We start from the raw sequence: 23537 nt of genomic DNA on the forward strand, positions 1-23537 counted from the left end.
TGGAGTGACCATTCAAAGTTACAATGGCACTGAAAAAAGTGACTTATGACCATTTTTCACACTTACGGTTGTTGCAGCATCCCTACAGTCATGAGGCCAGGCGAGGAGATGCGTGCCTCAATGTGAGTGATATTGAGTTGGCCACACCCAGCCAATCACATGACCGCCAAGCCACGCCCACCACCTAAGCCACACCCACCACCTAAGCCACACCCACCACCTAAGCCACACCCACAGAACAGGTTGTTAAAATTTTTGAATCCCACACCTGCACAAAAGGGAGTCGGAGGTGAAGAAAACCACTGAGAACCATTACTCTATTTTATTCCTAACATCGGATCTCAGAATCTCCACTTCCCTGTGAAACAAAGGTGGAATTAAACTGTCACTTGAGTTCTGGGGACTATATTTATTCATCCAACAGTTTTGTTTGAAAAGAGCTCAGAAGTAGTTGGCCATTACTTTCTCGAGGACATTTTTTTTTTTTACTTCCAAGCTTAGCCTACAGTCCTGTAATTTCCTCATCGTTTCGTAAACACACACTAAACGGTCAGATTCCACTTAGCTTTTCTTTTAATGAAGGTGAAATGTAGCAAATTGCTTCATTTTCAAAGGTGTTTATTACCACATAGCAAGTCTTCTCTAAACCAGAGGGAGGAACACTAGATCTTGACTATATTGCATTGAAGAGAATTACAGATATTTCTCTTAGTTATCATATTATGCTAATCTTTGAACCTCACGTGTAGACGTGTTTCCTTCTGTTTGAGTCCTAGAAATGAAGCCAGTGAAACTATCACACTTGCTGCAACCCAGCTTTGATATGGAGCAGATAGACAAATGTTTATTAGTCTTTGATTATTAGTGTTTGATATGGGACATTCTATAATTTAGGCCCCTGATAAGTGTGACACTATCCATAAGGGAAGAATTCTTGTGAAGTTCTTCCCAGCAGTAGGAAAACCTTACCACTAATTTTAGTCTCTATTTTTTCCACGTGCCTGAATGAACTCAACTTGATTAAATTATTCTTTGAGATTCCCCTTCTTTGACCCCTTTAGTATCATGGTGGGAGGCAATTTTATTGCCAGTAATAAATATTGCTGGCACTGTTTATGTACTCAGCAATTGTCTTTACTTCATATCATTGTCCCATCCTGAGCTATCATAATTGTTTGAAACCAAAACCGCAGTTCTGTGTTAATCTAAAAATTATAGGCACTCATTAATTGGGTGGGGTAATAAAGGAAGGATTAATTCGTGTGTTAGGTATTCAAGGCACTTTTATTTAGTTTAAATAAAGGTATGCTTCATTAAAAAGGTAGACACACCAGCTGAACGTATACATAGGACGTTCCACTGAATTAAATCGGCTTAATTTTTTTAAGAAAAAGTGGACTCTCTTAAGTTGTCTTTGGATTTACTTAGCATGGCAACACTGTGGAACTGGATTGCCTTTGTTTCCTTTCAGGAATGTGTTTTAAACATCCCAGTCTATCCTACAGCCCTGGGATTTCCTAGTGGTCTCCTATCCGTTTATTACGTGCTTATCCCCGTATAGATTTTTATAGAAGGGAGAAAAAGGTTCAGCCGATTGACTAGATGCTGTTACCTGTTGTGGCTTAATGGAGATTAATTCTCCCCCCCACCCTTTCTTTCTTTCTTTCTTTCTTTCTTGTTTAACTAAGGATATGTTTGATTATTTTGGGATGGAATGTGAACTGGAGAAGGGGTGGGAGATGATGTCAGCAATAGGCTTCCCTGCAGAGGAGTCAGCACTTTCCATAGAAAAGACCAAGACAAGACTGAACTGGATGGGGGAGGAAGGAAAGGGTTTTTATTTTCCCCCAAAAAAGACCCTGTCTTTTTTTTGCCACCCCAAAAGGCACCAGGTCTTATTTTCGGGGGATCTCATCCACTGACTAACCTCACTTGCGTGCATCGCCCCCGGCCTCCTTTTCGCTGTCAGAGGACTTCAAGAACTTCTTCTGCCTCTCCTGAAGGCTTCTGCAGCTGATAACAGAGCTCAGGATCGATCCAGAGATTTGTTCTCAGCTCCAGAGGCCTTCAGGAAAGCCTTGCCAGCCTTGCTGGCTGCAGAAGAAATGGACCGGCAAGGCAGGTGTCGGGGCGTTGTGAGGCCTGGCTAAAACTGTCCAAGGGTAAGTGGTAGGGCAGCTCCACACACACCCATCCCCACCCTAGCTTAATTTTTACCTGTGCACTTTGGAGTGGGCAGGACCTTAATTAGGGCTTATTTTGGGGGGTAGGGCTCATATTGAGTGCACATGTAAAAATCAAGCTAGGGTTTACTTTCAGGGTAGGTCATATTTTCGGGGAAACAGGGGTATTAAGTTAGAAGGTTACTGCTTTAGATTGGTGAGTCTGTGACTATTGGATGTAAGCAAATAAAGAACTGGACTCCACTGGATCTCATTGTGTCATCTTTGGGCTTAGGCCTGTCGAAGTACAAACAAAACACTGCTCTCTTCTTCGCACGGCTCGCACTGTAGGATCACTTGGACACATTCACGATCCAGATTTCTTGTATTTATTTAGGGGTATCCCTGCCTCAGTTTTCTTGTCATATTGCTAATCATTCCCATCTCCGTTAAGAACTTGGTTTTCAAATGGCACCATGGCTCTTAAAAACCTTTTCTGTTGGGAAATCATAAGGTTGTTCCCAGTAGTTTTTCTTCAATGTATGCCTTCCTCACCTTTTGATTTTCAAGCTTTGTGGGATCCCTTATGTTATGATACAGAGGGAAGCTGGAGGATATGATAGCATTCAAAACCTAGGGGTAGCTAACGAAACAGTCTGTTTTCATGTAAGTAATATGAAAGTAATGTCCAAAACTCAGGTAATTTCTATCTTCCGGATTCTTCATGACCCAAACTCACTTCTGTATTACTTAAAAAACAACAACCACCTTTTCATAAATAGTTACCTATTATCTCACCTGCTGCACATAGTCAATGTTGAGACGCTTGCCATGACGCTTAATTTGGTTGTCCTTCCGCCCCAAGAAAAACATTTCAGCGTTTTTCACTCTTACAAAATCTCCGGTGGCTCTCATGGTGTCCACAGGTAATGTTGTTTCGTCGTCAATGAAGCAGACACGTCCGTTTCCTCCTGTGACGAGTAATTCCAAGCAGTAAGTCAGGCTTGCTCCTTCTCAATCCATATTAACGCAGGCTGTAAAGATCTTAAAAATGAGATTGATCAGCCTTGTGAGCAATGGTGGGCTTCAACCGGTTGAACAACCGGGTCCGTGAGCGCGTGCTTTGCATTCATTCAATAAACACCCATTGGAACCTCTCCAGTTCACCATCTAGCCTTCTCTGGTAAGTAGAACAGCTGAGGCGCGATAAGCCACTTTGCCGCGCGAATCAGCTGAGCTGCAAAAGAAGGAAATATAAAACAGGATAGGGCGGGGGTGGGTGGGCGGGGCTAGGAGTGGTCTGAACCAGCAGCAGCCCACTGTGAGGTTTTCAGTCTTGTGAGATAGTTCAGATGTGAAGCTGAATTCTACTTTGTTGTAAGGTTAGGTTAACAGAACCTTGCTGTTCTGACCAAGGCTTCCGAGACCATAATTACACACGTTTATTTTAAAAACAAGTCTGGTTTTATTGCAACGCTGGGAATTATTTTCATTCCCAGCTGATAATGAATCTCAAACAGTCCCTTGAGATCAGCACCCACCTTTCTTGCCTGTGAAGTGCTGCCAATGACACAAGTGTCAAATGAACTAGAGCTTCAAGAACGAATCTGAACTGAACAAACAACTTTGCTTCCTGCAAAGGTTTCGTCATCTTTGCCTGCCCTTTATACCTTAGGGGAGGGGCAATTACCTCCAAGCCTTACTCTCGAGTCGCCCCTTTTGTCTCAGCTGCTCTTGCCTTCTAGCAGCTCTGTGCACATGCACACTGGGAACAGACCTCCCTGGGTCCTCTGCCTCACTGCTGCCAGACTCCAGAGGCTCCAGAGGCAGCCACCCCACTCCCAAATGGTCCTGGCCCAGAGGTGGTCTTCAGCAGGTTCTGACCAGTTCTGGAGAACCGGTAGCAGAAATTTTGAGTAGTTTGGAGAACCGGAAATACTCCCTCTGATTAGAGATTTTGCAGTATCCTTCCCCTGCCAGGCCCACCAAGCCATGCCCACAGAACCAGTAGTAAAAATTTTTGAATCCCACCACGGTCCTGGCCCCATCTCTGCATCGGACGCAGGACCCTCGACTGAGTCCTTTCCAGACTCCCAGACTTTCTTCCCGACTGTCCGATTCCACTGCTGTCTGTACAGGCTGCCGGCGAACCACAACGCTTGCAAGTCTGAAAGTATATTTCTCTCCATTGCTTTTAAACCCTAAGAAATTAGCGGGAGTCCTTTCTGATATTTTTTGCCACACCTCAGGCTCAGCTGCCTCTTATTTGACTGTTTATCTACTGTAGGGCATTCATTTTTCCTGTCTACCAAACTCACTCTCACATACCATTACCTCGGTACAAGAAAACAACACAAGGAATCTTTCAAACTTGATCAACTAACTTGCTCATCTGATAGCTAATTTTTATCACACTGAACTCTTGCAAGCAACGTGAGAAAGAGTTCAGTTGTTCTGACCCAGCTCCCCAAACACGACAAACCTCCTGAAGTTAAATAAATGATTCCTTTATTAGGAGGGCCAGCAGCCCAGGCAAAAAGTTTTTCACAGCAGGCTAATTAGTCTATCCGGCAGGGAGATGAATAGTTGTCTGTCATGTGTTCATTTCCGCCCCCTGCCTTTCATCCCCAGAACTAGGGCGGGGCTTCACTAGCAGCGATGGCTCTTCCTTCCCAAGGATCAGCCCATAGATTTCCATTACTCTCCTCTCCTCTGCCTTCTGCACATCCTCATATCAGGCACCGGACCAGATGTTCCTCTTCTTCCTCATCAGCCACCTCCAGGCCTGGGGGTGGTTGACTCTCCATCTGAGGGCGGGGCTTCGCTAGCAGCAGTGGCTCTTCTGTCCCAACTACCGGCCCATAGATTTCCACTGCTCTCCTCTCCTCTCCTCTGCCTTCTGCACATCCTCATGTCAGGCACTGGACCCAGATGTTTCCTCTTCCTCATCAGCCACCTCCAGACCTGGGGGCGGTTGACTCTCCATCTGAGCACTGACAGAGGGCCCAGGCTCTGCCCCCCCCCCCTCTCTCTCTGCCACCTCCATCCCTCTTCTCAGGTTGCCTTGATGATGACCCTGACTCCCATGCCGCCTCCTCCTCCTCCGATTTGGCTGCTGGAGGGGCAGGCGGTTGACAGGCCACAATATCAGTCTTGCACGCTGCCACCTTTCTATCTGCGCGGATGACCATGCAGAATGCAGAAGGCTTTACTGTGATGACCCGGGGCATGGCACAAAGACAACACAGTCAGATAATCAATAAGAGACCCTTTATTACCTGCAATATCCACGTTACCTTCTGGCTGGAGAAAAACAGCCTTTGACTGGAGAAAATTAAGTCCAAAACATGGTCAACACAAACTAACCTAAAAGTCCAAACAAGCCAAACTGAAGTAATTAATTTGGCAGGGCAGGAGCAAGAATTTCAGACTTGAAAGCACGGCAAAACTCACAGAGTTGGGAAGATGGCAAGAACACAGATAAGCCATGACAACACAAGATAAAGTCACGTTTGCTCCCAACAGCCTGTCACACACAGCCTGCCTTTCTTATAAACTGTCTTCCCAGCTGTGGCTAATGAAGGAAATCAGGGCCCTTTCCTCCCCCGTAAGCCACGCAACCCACATTGCTCTCTTCTCCGTTCCTCCCTGTGTGCCCTAGGATGAAGAGGGGGTGGGCCTAGTTCTTCCTCTGAACTCCCCCTCCCTTGTTCTACCTCTTCCCTGCTCTGCCCAGCCGGACTTTGCCCTTCCACAGCCTCCTCCACAGCCAATGGAGCCACACACCCATTCCCTGTCAGCTGTTTGGCTTCCTCCTCGGATTCAGACTCTGACAGGGGCATGACATCTGCTTTCATTTTTGTTGAATATAGCTTCCTGTGCTTAAACATTATCTGTGATTATTTTTAATAAGCCTATTTTGCTCTGCACCGTTTGACATTGGCTTATTTTGACACAACAGAAAACGCAAGGCTATAAAAACATTAGAGCCTTTTGCATAGTATAATTATTTAGTCACTTCTGACCATGATGCAAGCTAATTATAGCACCTTCCATTGTCAGGTTAAAACTTCCATTCATAGCTACTCTTTGTGTTAGCTGAAATCGATGAGAATTGCGGGTGCATTATTATTCTGAGAATCCAGATTCACCACAGCGTAGCATTACAGAGAGTGTAGCGCTCAAAATAAAGCGTTGTTTAAAACACTCTACAGGTAGTCCTCGAATTATGACCTCAACGGAGTCCAAAATTGAGACATTGGTTAAGTTAATTTTGCTCCATTTTACGAGAGAGAGAGAGAGAGAGAGAGAGAGAGAGAGAGAGGGAGGGAGGGAGGGAGGGAGGGAGGGAGGGAGAGAGAGAGACAGAGAGAGAGAGACAGAGAGAGAAATAATATCCTGGCCGTTGTTAATATATGTATTATTAAGCATTCAATATATTTTGTATATTCCCCTTTAGTTAACCCTGGTAAGAATGTTTCAGGTTTGGGAACTATCTTTAAGCCTGTTATTTCCTGTAACCAGATCTTCTCAACCTTATTCCAAAATTTCTTCGCTTTTGTGCAGATCCACCACATGTGAAAGAAGGTACCTGGTTTCTTTTTGCATTTCCAACATTCTGATTTAAAATTTGGATAGATTTTGGCCAATCTCGCTGGTGCTAGATGAGACCTTGCCTTATTGATGAGATTGAAAACAAACTTCTTGACAAATCATTAAAATCTGATGGCATTTTAAAAATCTTTGGTAGGATAATGCCGAATACCAACAACTGCATTTTTATTTTATACAGTACTATTCTGAAATCAAAATGTTTAAATCCATGTTAGAAAAAAAAATGCTTATTTTGGGGAAATGTTTTAAGTTCCTTCAAAGTCATCAATCTAATAACTGGACCATTCCCAATTATTCCAATTACTAAGAATAGATCAGGAAAAACTTGCTATTTTAGTACTCTGGCCAATCTAATTTCAGCACTACCTAATCAGAAACTTCTAGAGCAGGGGTGTCAAACTCAAGGCCCGCAGGCCGGATCCAGCCCATGCAGGGGTGGGATTCAAATTTTTTAACAACTGGTTCTGTGGGTGTGGCTTAGTCGGTGGGCATGGCTTGGTGGTCATGTGACTGGGTGGACGTGGCTTGATGGTCATGTGACTGGCTGGGCGTGGCCAACTCAACATCACTCACATCGAGGCACGCATTTCCTCACCTGGCCTCTCGTGACTGTGGGGATGCTGCAACAGTCGTAAGTGTGAAAAATGGTCATAAGTCACTTTTTTCAGTGCCGTTGTAACTTTGGTCACTCCACACAAGCAAAGTACCAGCAAAGGAGGGGAAAAAAAGTCCAGAGAAGTTCCTGAGACAGGAAGTCTAGTCCTGCCAAGAATGTAATAAGGGTTAATGGAGAGGCAGTTTCTATAAGCAACCCCAGAATGTTTCTTTCCTGGCTTCCTTACAGGATTAGGCCAGTAATTTCTTCTAACAACCGGTTCTCCGAACTGCTTAGAATGTTAGCAATCAGTTCTAGTGAATAGGTGCGAACTGGTAGAATCCCACCCCTGGGCCCGTGGATCCAGCCCACTTGTGGGGGAACCCTTGAAACAGCAAAGGACTGGCCCACCATGCCTCTGCCAGCAAAAACAACGCTCGGGATGGCCGCTCAAGATGACTGTTTTTGCTGGCAGAGGGTTGCAGGCGGCCATCGCGGTCGAAAACAGAGCTTGGGAACCCGTTTTCACTGGCCGAGCGCTCAGGCCACCACAGGTGCCCCTGACACGAGTGATGTTGAGCTGGCCACGGCCACCCTGGCCCCCAGAGATCAAACACAACCCTTATGAGGCCATCAATGAAATCAAGTTTGACATCCCTGCTCTAGAGGTTTGAAGTAAAACATTAGCGCCCGGGGAAAATAACTTCCTCATTCACTGGAATCTAACGGCGATTACCGTATTTACCGGACTATAGAGCGCATCGGAATATAAGCCGCACCCACTAAATTTTAAAAGGAAAAAAATATTTTTACATATATTAGCCGCACCAGACTATAAGCCGCAGATATATACGTTGTGAAATGAGATATTTACACAGAAAGATTTTGTAAATGTTTATTTACATACCTTAATTGTTTCCAAACGGTGCCTGTAACACGGCAGTAAAACAGCTGATCGAACAAAACAGAAAAGTCATTAATGTTTTTATTCATCCTCCTCCTGTGCACTGAAACCACTGAAGTCGTCTTCTTCAGTGTCGGAGTTGAAGAGCCTCAGAACATCTCTGTCACAAACCTTTTCAGTCTCTTTGTCGGTGTCGCTCTCAATGTCACTTTCATCTCGAGGCACAGTTACCGATGAAGTTGTGCTGTTCTCTCCATGCAGCAGTCCAGCCTTTCGAAACCCCTTGGTGATCGTGGATTCTTTCACACTGCTCCACTCTGTTAGGATCCACTGGCAGACCTCAGAAAAGAATGCTCTTTGCATGCGGCCAGTTTTTGTGAATGATTTCTCACCGCTGGTCATCCAAGCCTCCCACTCACCTCGGAGGGCCGCTTTAAATGCACGATTCACACTGATGTCGAGTGGCTGCAAAAACTGAGTTGTACCTCCAGGAATCACAGCTGGAATGGAGTTTGTTCTCTTGATGGCTGCTTTCACAGAATCTGTTATATGGGCCCTCATACTGTCCAAAACAAGCAATGATTTTTTTCCGGTGAAAAAATCCTCCTGGGCGCTTACTGTAGCACTCCATCAGCCATTCAGTCATTAGGCTTTCTATCATCCACCCTTTTTTGTTAACTTTAACGACTATGCCTTTCGGGAGTTTTTCTTTTGGCATAGTCATCCGCTTAAAAATCACCATCGGGAACTTCCGGTTTGTCGGCTTCGCGAGCGGCAGGGATTCGCGAAGCTGCGCGATCCCTGCTGCGCTAGCCGTTTTTGGTGCTCCGATCCGGACGGGTCCGGAGCTAGGCTGCCCTGCAGGGGCAGCTGAAGATAGGGGGGATCCGGAGAGGGGTTTGGGGGTGTTGCAGACCCCCTCCCCGGCCGGCAGAACCCCCTTTTCCCAAGACGGTGCAGCGGCGGTCCGTAATGGCTGCCACAAAGAAGCTGGCAGCCGGGTAAGAATGCGCAGGAGGAAGTGGAGAAAGTTTTTGAAAAGAGAAAGTTTTCTTGGTTCCCAGGACTCTAAGACATATTTAACAAAATTCCTGAAAATTATGACTTTCTGAATGATACCTTCTAGAAGAGAAAAAAAGCGGCAGTTTGGTGGTGCTGAAAGGAAAGTTTACTCTCCTTCCCTACGGAATTAATAAGTGGATATTAAGAAACCTATTTTTTTAAGGTAAAAACTGGCTTTAAGTGATGAGTGGGAAGGGAGAGGACTAAAAAAAAAAAAAAAATTGTATGCTAAGACTTTGTTGGAGGAGATGCCTTAAGGATTTGAAGACTGAAATATATTGCAATAAGACTTTAAGAAACAGATTTGGACTTTCTTTTTTTTCTGATTGATACTACCCCAGGAGGAGAAAGTGAGAACTCTGCCTTGGTTTGGACTGATTGATAACTCTGGGACTGTTTTATTTTTTTTTGGAATATTCTGGTTGTTGTAAGAAGAAAGAAGGGGAAAAGAAAAGAAAGGATTTATAATGGCTTTTTCTGTTGAGGAACTGAGAAAAGAATATGAGCAAGCAAAAAAAAATGGTAAAGATGGTTTGAAAGAAGCAAGGTACATAAGATGATATTGTAGCATTGTATTAGAAATAGAAAACTTAAATGGTTTAAGAGTTGATAAGAGGTTAAAATGTTGAAATGTTTAATAATGATTGGTTTTAAAATTTAATAATATTAGGGTAGGCTTAGAATATTGAGTTTTTAATTAAAGAGTTTAATAAGATTGTGGTAGTGATGTTATTATAAAATTTTTATTATAGTATTTGTTTTTTGGAAAAGGCAATGGGAATGTTATAAGATGCCTAGATCTATTGTTTATCTATGTATTTAATTATTTTGGATGTACTATTTAGATAGAATGTACCAAGCAGAATCGGATTGGGTATTGGGTGTTATTTTAAGTGTTAATTTGATTAATTTAGGGGGGAGACAGAAAGGCATCATACTCTGATTAGTGATTTCAGGAGAAACTCTTTTTTTTTTTTTATAAGGAACGAGACAAAGGGACAATAAAGAATGGACAAAAGATATAAATATAATGACTCAAATTAAGATGATTAATTAAGATAGAATTAAGAAGAGTGAAATGTGTGGAGAAGTTAATATAGAAGACTCAGAATGGTAAATAAAATAAGTAATGACATGTAAGATGAGCATGAATATAACTGAAGTCCATGAAGAGAGAGATACCTGGGGCCAAGTTACTTTCCAAAAAGATTTTTTTTATGTTTTGTGTGTTGTGTGTATATGTTTTTTTTGGGGGGAGAATTAATAAAACCTTGCAGAAATATAGAATGAGAATAATGGTAACTAAGTCAGAAAGAAATAGATGAAATAATAATAATGAAATTGAATAAGAGTAAAGAGAAGTAAAGAGAAATTGGATAAGAGGTTTTTGTATGTTTATATGGAAATGGTTTAAAACAGAATTATAGTGTATAAAATAAGGTTTTATCTGACTTGTTAAATTTATAATGGAAAAAGGTTTAAGCATGTAATGGTTAATGATGATTTGTGTGTTTTTGAAAAATTAATAAAACTTGTTTGTTTTTTTTAAAAAAAATCACCATCGGTGGAAGCTTTTGTCCGGATACGGTGCAGCTCAAAACACACATGAAATGCATTCTCTCGTGGCCAGTTTTTTTCACCATAATGGATGACGCTCCTGTCTTGTTAACAGTTCTAGTTAGAGGCAGGTCAAACGTTAAAGGTACTTCATCCATATTTATGATGTCGTCTGGTCCAATGGAATTCTTGGCTAGTTTTGTTTCAATAAATTTGTGGAAGTTTGCAACTTTTTCCTCGTAGTCAGAAGGGAGTTGCTGACAGACAGTCGTCCGCGCCCTGATGGACAGATCTTTTCGTCTCATAAATCTACAACACCATGACGGTCCACCTTTAAAATCTTCAATACCCATTTCGTTGGCGATTGTTTTAGCTTTCAGTCGGATCTGCACGGTGGATACACCTCGGCCGTCTGCTCTCTGTGTGTTCACCCAGTCCTCAAGAACATTTTCAAGTTTAGGCCATCTGCTTTTATGACCTCTGAAAGCCTTTGTTGTCCTTTGGCATTGAATCAGGTCTTCACGCTGCCGTCTCCAACACCTCACCATTGATTAACGCCAAGCTTACGTGCAGCAGCTCTATTTCCTTCCTGGATAGACAGATCGATTGCTTTCAACTTAAAAGCTGCATCGTATGCTTTTCTTCGTGTACTTTCCATGATGAGGGTGTGAAAAATATTTTGCATTTGTGCGTGTCGTGCTGCTTGTGTCGAGCGCGCCCAAAACTACCGGTAGCTTCTTCTTCTTTGCATTGACCTCTTGCGTCTGTCACGTTTTTGTGCCCCCTGATGGCAGTTAGTGAGGAAAAATCTATAGATAAGCCGCATTGTTGTACAAGCCGCAGGGTTCAAAGCGTGGGGAAAAAGTAGCGGCTTATAGTCTGGTAAATACGGTATGATCATCCTCAAGTAATGATTATTTTAATTGAAAATGACAAAAAAATAACATTACCTATAAATACTTGGCCTTCACCTTCTTGGACAAGAAAGCCATTATCATCTTTGACTTCAACTGCTGTTCCAGATAAGGGTGTTCCCAATGGTACAGCAGAATCAAATCTGAAAAAGGATGGGGCGAGCAGGCAGAAGAGAAAGAGATGTGAAACAAGGATGGAAAATAAGTATAGAACTCATTTCTTCATTCAGAAACCACCCACTATCAAAATTGTTCACACTTATTAATTAGATTTTTTTTAAAAAGCAAAATTATTGCCAACAGTTACATGTTTTATCCACAAGTCAAATCTTGGGAGAACCTGGCTCAGTCACTTTTAATGTGTTCTTTTAAGTCAGTGATGGGATTCAAAAATTTTTATTTCTGGTTCTGTGGGTGTGGTATGGCTTGGTGGGTATGGCAGGGGAAGGGGAAGGATACTGCAAAATCTCAATTTCCACCTTACTCCAGGGGAAGGATACTGAAAAATCCCATTCCCTCCCTCACTCCGCTAACCTGCTTTCCAGCTCCGTTCTCCTGGGCAGGGCAACCAAAGAAGACCCAGCCAATCAGCTGGGACTTGGGAGGCGGGGAATAGATGGGGGCGGGGCCAGTCAGAGGTGGGATTTACTAGTTCTCTGAACTACTCAAAATGTTCGCTACTGGTTCTCCAGAACTGGTCAGAACCTGCTGAATACCACCTCTGTTTTCAGTGCATAAGGCATGTTGACTTTAAAAGACTGCTTTGGGTTCAAGTATTCTGAGTTTGGAATGAATTATGTGGCTCGTTCCAGAAGTTATGTTTGGTTCAAGTCATGCACACCCAACTCCGAACTCAAAATGTTTCTGGAATGGGTAAAATAAAACCCACTTCACATGTGAAACATTCCCAACTCAAAATCCCCCATCGCCTTGTCATATATGCACAGAACAGTGGTGGGATTCAATTTTTTTTACTACCGGTTCTGTGGGCGTGGCTTGGTGGGCGTGGCAGGGGAAGGATACTGTAAAATCTCCAGTCAGAGATGGTATTTGCCGGTTCTCCGAACTACTGAAATTTTCCGCTACCGGTTCTCCAGAACTGGTCAGAACCTGCTGAATATCACCTCTGGCACAGAAGTAGACAACAGGACAGGAAAAAAAAATGAACATTTTCCTACCGATGATCCATGTCAAAGGCCTCCTCAGGAATCCTGTAGCATGTGGCCCAACATGAAACTTCAGTAACGCCGTAAATATTAAAGAGCTGAGTTTTGTTTCCTTTTTCTTTCCAGATTGTCAACACACTAAGCGCAGGGCAGGCTTCTCCACCAAGAGCTAAGATTCGCAGGGACGTTTCCGCAGTCAGTACAGTGGATCTGATATGCTCAACTCCAAATCTTTTCAAAAGGGTTGGTGTAGCCTGAAGAAAGCAGAATTCAAGGTTATTATTAGAACTATAACTCCTCGACTTACAACAGTTCATTTAGTGTCTGTTCCAAATTGCAATGGCACTTGAAAAAAAGGGACTCATGACCATTTTTCATACTCGCAACCATTGCAGCGTTCCCATGGTTATGTGAACAAAATGTGGAGGCTTGGCAGCTGGTCCATATTTATAACGGTTGCAGTGTCCTGAGGTCATGTGATCATCTTTTGCGGCCTTCTTATAAGTAAAGTCAACGGGATGCCAGATTCACTTAACAATTGTGTTACTAACTTAACAACTGCCATGATTCACTTAACAAATGTGGCTCTTTTTTTTTTTTTGGTCTTTTAATCACCTCATAATCCCTTACATCAGGGTGGTGTCGGGCCAACTGAATGGAGCTGTGTGTTTCCTGGCCGGATGCCCTTCCTGTCACCAATGAAGAGTTCACAGCAGATATATTTTCATTGTGCCCAGAGAGAGTGAAATATCTGCTTCTAACTTAGGATGGAACTCACAGCCTCCTGATTGTGAAGTGACTGCTCCACTCACTTAACAAATGAGGCAACACAGGTCGTAAAATGGGACAAAATTCACTTAACAAATGTCTCACTTAGCAACAGAAATTTTGGGCTCAATTGTGGTCGGAAGGTCGAGGGTTTTGCCTATACTGTAATAATTATACACCCCCAAGATGGCAAATATACAATTATTTTGTTGATTAAATTGATATGGCTGCCCAACTTTCACAGGGTGACTCCATATGCATCTTACAGTGTTTCTATGATAATTCTATTTAAGAGGCGTCAATGACAACAATGTCACTTTCATGTAAAGAATTTAGAAAGTTATTTATTTTAATTGGAAGATGAAAATAGTGGCCTCCTTTTGGATCCAACGAGCACTCATAAATGACCAAGAGGATTAAAAAACTAGGCTGTCAAATTTGGGTCATCTTACTTTTGGGGCTCTTCAGTTATCATCTAAACTCTAAAGGCAGGCTGTCATTGAAAGGATTTGGAAAATTGTCTTCTATTGGGTGAAAAGTAGCCAAACAAAATGAAATTCAATGTAGAGAAAAATAAGATTTTACCATTTGGGCAAGAAAAACCAATCGTACAAGTATAGACTAGCGAAATACCACTCACGTATCATCATGAAATCTCCAGAACCGTAAAACCTACAAACTTGAGATTTGGTACCTATGTTCCTCTTGGTTTCTAGGTGCTCACTAAGAAAGGGTGTTTTGAAATGACCATCAGAGCATTAGTATTTCCTATATTATTATTAACACGCTCTGATGCTAAGGAGTTCTACTCCCCCCCCACCTGAAAAGATATCTGTTCCAACTGCAAAACACAGAGGATATAAGTTTCAGTTTTAGTTTCACAGCAGCAACCAGCTTTAGTATAGAACAGTTGAGCTAAGTCACTCCCAGATTCCTTGCTGTCTCCTTCTTGTTCACATAGCAAATACTGTTTCAGTTTCCAAACAGCCTTCAACTCTCTCACACACTGACTGCAGGCTAGCCAGATGAATACCGATGGATGCTGGTAGGAAGAGGCAGAATTCCCCCCCCCCCCTTATTTTCTTCCCCCAAAACTAAGCCCAACTACGTAGTTTTGTAGCGAAGCACGGGTATCAAGCTAGTTCTGTAATGTAAGAACTTTTTAGAGAAAACACAATCATTTGAGGCTTAACCTCATCTAGTCCACAAATGTTCCAAATCTGAAGAAAAAAAAAGTTCCCCAGGAAATATACCCATGTGGTTGAAACAGCACTGGAACACTTCTGATGAAGTTGGAAGAATACTGATTTGGAAACAAGGTGCTACATATATTGACACATTTTTAAAAAAATTCCTATAGACCGCACATGAAAGCCTTGGGCTAATCTGAAGTATAGTTCCGTCCTAGGCTTCCCCACAAAGCACTAAGCAACTCCGTCCCAGCAAAACCTCTTTTATTAAATGAATGTGAATTTATTTCATTCACATTCAGCCAACGGCCTGGCAAACAGTCTTGCAAAGGTATACTAATTAGCTCAGACCTTGGAAAGCTGCCCGGTAAATAGTTCCACACTCAGTGCTGACAGGGAAGGGCTGGGTTACACAGAGAAATCCCCATGAGACTGGAACGAATGAATGAACAAGTTGTTTCTTGAAAAAGTCCCTGTCCCCTTTTGCTCCTCTTTTAATCCTGATGGGAGGGGCCATTCATTGCCCACCTGTGGCCTTAATCCCACGTCGATCCTGAGTTCTTAATTGTTCCTTTTGGCAGCTCTCTGCGCATGCGCAGGCTGGGAATCGGTTCCAGAAGCTCCCCCGCCTCACTGCTGTCCAAGCCCGAAGGCAGCTGATGACTGCCAGCCTGCCCTGGCCCTATCTCTGCCTCTGACGCAGAGCCCTCATCGGAGCCTTCCTCAGCCTCCAGGACTGGTCCAGGTTCCTCCCCAACCTCCTCACTGTCTGACTCTTACGGCCAGCTCCATCAACTGCCGGCGGGCCACAACAAATATAAATGGCCCTGTGAAGATTTCTCCTTATTCAAGCAAACAAGGCAAGGGAATAGTTTTATTAACTCTCCAAACGACAAGATTCTTACCTGCAATACGGTCACTCTGTGCTGCTGGAAGAGAGCCCTGGATAACTGCTGTGGCATCATTTTAATCACTGTGGGTAGTATAAGCAGACATGCTCCACTCGCCAGACTAATGAACAGGTCAATGACGGATGGATCAAAAGTCAAAGGAGAGGCCATAAACACCACGTCCTCTGGGGTAATTTTAAAAACCTCTCTGGAATTAAAGACCAAAAAAATGCATCTCTGAGAAATTGGATTTAGATGAAATTTTAAGCAGTTTTGCATTTCTTGCAACACTGATCACATATATACCAAGTTAATCGGTCAGATCTTTCTCCCGCTAATACAAATTATAAATGCTCCAATTCCCCCTCTAATTCAGGTCAGCATTACATAAACTATACACCCTGAATGTCTGGGTTGCAGTCTAAGCAGCCCTTCTAAAAGTTGGGTAATTTTAATGAGGTCAATCCAGAATGAGATTCATTTCCAAAATATATTACAGCTTTTCACACCATTTTTGTCTCTAAATACTTGCAAACCAAGATCGATGAATTTATGTCAGATCTATTCCAATTATATCGAAAGCAAAATGCGATTTATGCTGTTGTTCTTTTTGTTAACCCTTCCTTATCAAACTATATCATCTCCTCCTCCTCCTTCTTCCTCCTCCTCCTCCTCCTCTTCGTCCTCCTCCTCCTCCTCCTCTTGTGTAGCAGATATATTCCCATTGTGCCCAGAAAGAGAAATATTTGCCTCTACCTGATTGTGAGGTGAGAGCTCCACCTCTAGGCCCCCGCACCAATCCTCTTACCAAAATAGATGACTAAGTGTATTTGGAAAACTTACCTAAGATGAAGGATATTTGGTACGATGCATTTGTGAGGCACCCTCACAATTTTGGGGAGCCCTGTTGTTCCAGATGTGTGCAAAACATATGCCAGGGAATGTTTCTCTCTGACATCCAACAGATCTTTGGGTGGTATAGCCTTATGTGGCCGCTCTTTACGGATGCTTCTGGCCATGGAGCCTTCACTATCTGCCTTTACATATTTGGCCAACTGAACTCCACTATGCCTTTGGAAAAGAATTAAACTAATTCCCTGCATCTGAAGAGAATTTTGGCTGTATAAGTGTCCATAAGCTATTGTGAATTTCTGGAAAGAAAAGAGAAACTTATTCTAACACAAATTTTGCACGTTTACTCCTCTGTGTCTAAAGTCACAACAAATAAAGTCAAAACAAAATAAATTTAGAGCAGCTAATCAAATAAGACGACCTTCAAGGGAATATGGCTTTTTTTTTTAACCCAAAATGATTCTGCAACAAGTACAAAAACCATTAATACACTGTGGTTGTTATGGTAGGGCTACAAGGTTGTGCTGCAAAAATTCAAATGACAATGTAGAACGCAGAACATGGAACAACTAAAGGGCCCAAAACAGCACATACCAAGACTGTAGAGGTGTCACTTTTTAATTTAACTCATATGCACAATATTTCAAGAGAAATGCTGGACAAGAATTAGAATTGAAATTAATAATCTGGGAGAAATATTAACAATCTGAGTCTTCTGCTCATATAAAAAAAACCCTCTATCAACTAATGCAAATACTGCCCAAAGAGGGTAAAACAAAAACAGACATTATCTTATCTCAATGTTCACTGAGGTCTTCCTATTTGGGAGAAGGACGATGATATATCAAGGTATTAATCTATATATATATTAAAAATGAAATACCTCTCAGGCATCATCACAAAATCTCCAGAACTGTAAAGCCTACAAACTTGAAATTTGGCACCTATGTTCCTCTTGGCTTCTAGGGGCTCACTAAGAAAGGGTTTTTCGAAATGACCATCACAGCATTAATATTTCGTACATTATTATTAACGCTCTCTTATGCTAAGGAGTGCTACTCCCCCTCCCCACCTGAAAAGAAATCTGTTCCAAGTGCAAAATACAAGCAGAGGAGTTTCAGTTTCAGAGCACCAAGCAGCTTTAGTACAAAACAGTTGAGCTAAGCCACGCCCAGCCTCCTTGCTGTCTCCTTGCTCACACAGCAAATACTGTTTCAGTTTCAAAGAGCCTTCAATTCTCTCACACAGTGACAGGACTCTAGCCAGATGAATACTGATGGATGCTGGTAGGCAGAGGCAGAATTCCCTCCCCCTATTTTCCTCCCCCAAAACTAAGCCCAACCACATAGTTTCATAGTGAAGCACGGATATTGAGCTAGTATTAAATATACTGATGTTATATATGTCAAATTGGGGACAGAACATCCTGGAGAAAAAAATCTCATCCCTGTGTCCTGGATGCCTTTCAATTGCAGTGCTGGAGAAAAGATATGAGTAAACTCTGAGCTGTAAGAACAATTAAGTATTAGATTAAATAAAAGCAGACTGCTCAGTTTCTCAAACCGATTGGTTTAAGACAGAGAAAGAAGCGTGGCAAGATTGCATTCTCTCCTCTTTCTTATTCAACCTGCATGGTGAAATGATCATGAAGAAGCTAGGTCTTAAGGAATCAAAAATTGGGGTAAAGATTGGTGAAAGAATCATCAACAATCTCTGATATGCTGATGATACAACTCTCCTCAAACCAAACCAAACCAAACCAAATCAAATCAAACCAAAGAAGGCCTGGAACGTCCGATCAAGAAAATCAAAGAAGAAAGTGAGATTTTTGGACTCTTTCTGAACATCCAAGACCAAGCTCATGACCACTGCAAGGAATGGAAACATCAAAAGAGAAACTGATGGTGAAGGGATAGAATGTGTGGGAGGGAAAATCATTTTCCTAGGATCGCAGATAGCTCAAAGTGGTGAATGCAACACAGAAATAAAATGTCAGTTTGCCCTGGGTTCCACAGCTATGATGAACATGAGCTGAATATTGAAAAGCAAGGACATCAGACTGGCAACCAAACATAGGTTCCTTTGCTCTGTTGTGTTTCCCATAGCTACCGTTGGTTGTGAAAGTTGGACCTTAAAAAAACAAGATAGCAAGACCGGAAGACAATCAACTTGTTGGGGCTGGAGAAGGCTCCCGCGTATTCCTTGGACATCAAAGGTGATTAACAAGTAAGTATTGGAGCACATAACACCAGAGAGGTGTTAACACTTAGGCAAAATTACAAAACTGAGCCTCACTTACTTTGGCTATATCATGCGGGGGAATTAACTGGAGAAAGCAATTAAATTTGGAAGAATTAGAGGTAAAAGCAGCAGTAATATAAGTCATAAGGTTGTAATTCAAGGACTACTGTACCTAGTAGTACCTTGGTACGCCATGTTAAGTGGTTCTGGGATGTGCAATGAGTACCAAAAATGATGAGTACCAACCATTTTTTACCCATAAGCAATAATGTTGCAAGTCACAAGACAGCCAACGCTGACAGGTTCTGGCTTGTGCAATGAATACCAAACAAGCAATGGTACTGGGTCAAAATGTTTCCATCAAAATGAGTTCACTACCAAATTCAATGAGTTGTAAAGCAATTGAGTACCAAGGAACCACTGGATGCAATTACTTAAACTTATATGGGTTTACTTCATTGTAAACATAAAACTATCCTACGTAGAAGGTTTGCATAATTCCAATTACATTTTAAACATGCCCATTAAAATAAAATTAAGCTTTGCACTTACGTCAACTTTATTTTCTTCAACAAGAACGTATTGGAAACCACATTTCTTCATGAAGGAAATAGAGAGGCTGGGCAAGGCATCCGGATCGATGGGAGAATATGCAGCAGGTACCTGAAGAAGTCTAGCAAAATGAAGCAAACTAATTTTAGGCACCCAAACTTACAGAAGGTTCTTATCAGCAGAGAAGCTTATGGCTTTCTAAGTAGTTCTGTAATATTTTATAAGATGTTGGACAAAGACCAATATATGTGCATGCCAAATTACACAGCTAAAAGGCCAAGGTTTTAAAAATAAAGAGGATTTATTTCTGTATATCTCACTCCATCTAGTGGCTTATGGTGTGAAGCAAAAAAAGTTAGATTCTACAGATATTTATACCAATATCTTATATCCTATTAAAAAATAATACATTACTAAAATTGTAGGAGACAAATTGAACAGGACATATTATACAAATAAACACTTTAAAACTGATGATAGTTTGAACTTAATGAGGTGACAGTAGCATCTCCTGCATTTATGTTAACCAATTTATATAAACGTAAAAGCAGAGCATTACCCTAGAATCCAAGAAGGTAGGTTGATCCCTGGATAACAGTAGAGACCTATTTCCAAATTTTCAGTAAGGTTGCAATGTGTCCTCAGGAAGTCCGTAAGCTCTGCAGCGAGGCTCATAACTGTCTTGTACTGGTAGGAAACAGGACTCTGATGGTTGCATGCATCAAAGCACACGGCTCTTCTTTCAGGATATAATCGGGCCGCAGTCTGAACCATCTCATGCAGAGTCATTCTCAATATTTATCCTGTGTAAGAAAAAAAACCCAATCCATTAATTAAGAGCCAGTTTAGTCTATGGTTAATGAACCAGAGGTTGGCTTGGTGGAGTCACTCTCTCAGCCCAACCCACCTCACAGGGTTGTTGTGGAGGAAAAAAGGAGGAAGGAATATTAGTTATGTTCACCTCCTTGAGTTATTTAAAAATAATAAAGGTGAGGTAAAAAATGTAGATAAACGTTCTTTTTTTTAAAAAAAACGTACAAAACATACCCTATCTATCTATCTAAAAGCGAAATACCACTCACGCATCATCACAAAATCTCCAGAACGATAAAGCCTACTAACTTGAAATTTGGCACGCATGTTTCTCTTGGCTTCTAGGGGCTCACTAATAAAGGATTTTTCGAAATGACCATCACAGCATTAATATTTCGTATATTATTATTAACACTCTTTTATGCTAAGGAATTCTACTCCCCCTCCCCACCTGAAAAGAAATCTAATCCAAGTGCAAAACACAAGCAGAGGAGTTTCAGTTTTAGTTTCACAGCACCAAGCAGCTTTAGTACAGAACAGTTGAGCTAAGCCATGCCCAGGCTCCTTGCTGTCTCCTTCTTGCTCACACAGCAAATACTGTTTCAGTTTCCAAAGAGCCTTCAATTCTCACACAGTGACAGGACACTAGCCAGATGAATACCGATGGATGCTGGTAGGCAGAGGCAGAATATCTTCCCCCTTATTTTCCTCCCCAAAAACTAAGCCCAACCACACAGTTTCGTAGCGAAGCATGGGCATCGAACTAGTGACAGATAATTTTACACTTGAAAGCAATATATATTTTAATGTACAGAGCTGTGTTCTACAAAATGGGCACCTATATAAAATAGAATAAATGCTTTCCAAACTAGATGCATTGTATTTATATATACAGTTCTGATCATTATTCTGATATTGTGGCATTCAGTACAACAGGATTCTATTTCTCAATTATATAAAAGAGAAAGCCAGATATATACCTTAATTCAGACATAGAGTGGGATAATTACTCATGTTTTCACATGCCCATGTGCCATCAACCATTACTGTACTGTTGTATTGCTCCAACATCTTTTAAGGTTAAATCTAAAACAAATAATAAATAATAAAATATAGGCAACAGATAAAACATCTAAAAAGATAGCAAGAGATAGCCACTTACAAGTTAGGTTTTTTTTTAAAACTACTGTCTATCAGTTATATTGATTTAGCTTGACAGAATAAAAAGAACGCGAGTTTGTAAAGATATGAAACCAAAGTTCTAGTTACAGGCAGCATTACTATACAGATACTCCTCGACCTACAACAAACCAGTTAATGACTATTCAAAGTTACAACAGCACTGAAAAAAGATGACTGTTCTCACACAACTGTTTCAGCATCCCCATGGTAACGGGATCAAGTAGATGCAATAATATGAGGGAAGTTGAAGTACAGGGAAATGAGAGAAAATGGACTACAGGTAGTCCTTGACTTACAATCATTTGTTTAGTGACCAAAGTTACAACGGCACTGAACAAGAACAAAAAATGTTCTTTCTGCGCCAACTCAGGAAGCTCAAACTGCCCAAGGAGCTGCTGATCCGGTTCTACAGAGGAATGGTGGAGTCTGTCATCTGCACCTCTATAACTGTCTGGTTTGGTTCTGCAACCCAACAGGACAGACACAGACTTCAGAGGGTAATTAGGACTGCAGAAAAAACAATTACTACCCACCTGCCTTCCATGGAGGACCTGTATACTGCACGAGTCAAAAAGAGGGCTTCCCAGAGAAACTCACACTTTGCTCCAGCACAGGGTTCTCCAATCTTGGCAACTTTTAAGAATTGTGGACTTCAATTCCCAGAATTCCCCAGCCAGGTATATTCACCCTCAGGAAGAGAAGGGCTGCAGAGAATCAAGATAGCTGTCTTCAAGGGCCATTATGTAGAATAGGGGTCTCCAACCTTAGGCACTTTAAGACTTGTGGACTTCCACTCCCAGAATTCCTCAGCCAGCCTTGTGGACTTCAATTCCCAGAATTCCTCAGCCAGCCTTGTGGACTTCAACTCCCAGAATTCCTCATTCAGCCTTGTGGATTTCCACTCCCAGAATTCCTCAGCTATCCTTGTGGACTTCAACCCCCAGAATTCCCTAGCCAGCCTTGTGGACTTCAAACTCCCAGAATTCCTCAGCTATCCTTGCGGACTTCAACCCCCAGAATTCCTCAGCCAGCCTTGTGGACTTCAGAATTCTGGGAGTTGAAGTCCACAAGTCTTAAAGTGGCCAAGGTTGGAGACCCCTGATTGTAGAAGGTGAGGCAGAACCGTTCAGCAGTTGTTCCAGAAGAAGATGGGGGGGTTTCTTATCAGTGGGCCTTTAATTACAATGAAGTAGGTTTTGTGGGGGGCGGGAATGGCTGAGGAATTCTGGGAGTTGAAGTCCACCCGGGCTGCATAAAGCCCCTACCCCTGCATTGAAGTCCTCTTTACCTTCTTCCGGCATGCTCTTCCAACGTCCCACCTAAGGCACGAAACCCAGGTCCGAGCGCCTGCTGAGCTTCTGCAAAAACGTCCTTTGGGGAACCGATGCAGCCTTTGGCCTTGCAAAAACAGAGCAGCTGCTGGGCTGGCCCGCTTCTTGCACCGAGAGCCTGCAGGACGGGGAACCTCCTTGGAGAAGGGAACGAGCGCAGGATGCTCCAAACCCCCGCACCCCCGGGGAACCTACCTCTTCTTCCCGCCGCCCGTGGCGTCGAGCCTTTTCCTTCCCATCTACCGCGAGGCGGGCTGCGGAGGGCGGAAGAAGGGAAGACGAAGCCAAAGGGGAGGAGGAGGAGGAGGAGGAGCCGAGCTGCACATGGACGCCAAAGGACCAGGCTTAAGGCACAGTCTTGTCTCGCAATAGCTTCCAAGGCTTTGCCTTGCCCTGCTGCTTTTTGGAAGAGGGTAATTGCACGGGTGCCGGATGAGGAGAGCACGCCTTTCTGTTTGAAGGGCTGCCACAAAGAAGGGGTGTGTGTCTGTGTGTGGTCGGTCAAATTATTCGCCAACGCAGAGGTCTCCGACCTTGGCAACTTTAAGACTTGTGGACTTCAACTCCCAGAATTCCTCAGTCAGCCTTGTGTGGGCTTCAAACTCCCAGAATTCCTCTGTCAGCCTTGTGTGGACTTCAACTCCCAGAATTCCTCAGCCAGCCTTGTGTGGACTTCAAACTCCCATAATTCCTCAGCCAGCCTTGTGGGCTTCAAACTCCCAGAATTCCTCCGTCAGCCTTGTG

General features: G+C 42.6%; 1 protein-coding gene across 7 annotated transcripts in view; it reads right to left on the reverse strand.

Moving 5' to 3' along the window:
- Window positions 1-23062, reverse strand: part of AASDH (aminoadipate-semialdehyde dehydrogenase) — a 37181-nt gene extending 14119 nt beyond the window's left edge. For 3 of the 7 annotated variants that reach the window (XR_015749288.1, XM_087963592.1, XM_087963595.1), the window contains exons 1-9: window positions 22751-23062; window positions 21261-21366; window positions 20027-20270; window positions 19468-19588; window positions 16666-16973; window positions 15838-16030; window positions 12987-13228; window positions 11845-11951; window positions 2961-3133 (exon numbers count right to left, since the gene is read on the reverse strand). Coding sequence is in view for 6 of the 7 variants with exons in the window: in XM_087963592.1 (XP_087819718.1) it covers window positions 2961-3133; window positions 11845-11951; window positions 12987-13228; window positions 15838-16030; window positions 16666-16973; window positions 19468-19588; window positions 20027-20256 (1374 nt within the window). In the remaining variant the exon portion in view is untranslated. Of the gene's footprint in view, window positions 1-2960; window positions 3134-11844; window positions 11952-12986; window positions 13229-15837; window positions 16031-16665; window positions 16974-19467; window positions 19589-20026; window positions 20271-21260; window positions 21367-21758; window positions 21925-22750 lie in introns of all 7 variants that reach the window. The other 4 variants (XM_087963594.1, XM_087963597.1, XM_087963593.1 and 1 more) reach the window with 3 other exon arrangements.
- Between the last annotated feature and the right edge of the window lie 475 nt (window positions 23063-23537).

Source organism: Notechis scutatus, chromosome 4 (assembly GCF_049901735.1).
Source record: "Notechis scutatus isolate UNSWTSFEM ecotype Mainland chromosome 4, rNotScu1.2, whole genome shotgun sequence".
Classification (NCBI taxonomy): domain Eukaryota; kingdom Metazoa; phylum Chordata; class Lepidosauria; order Squamata; family Elapidae; genus Notechis; species Notechis scutatus.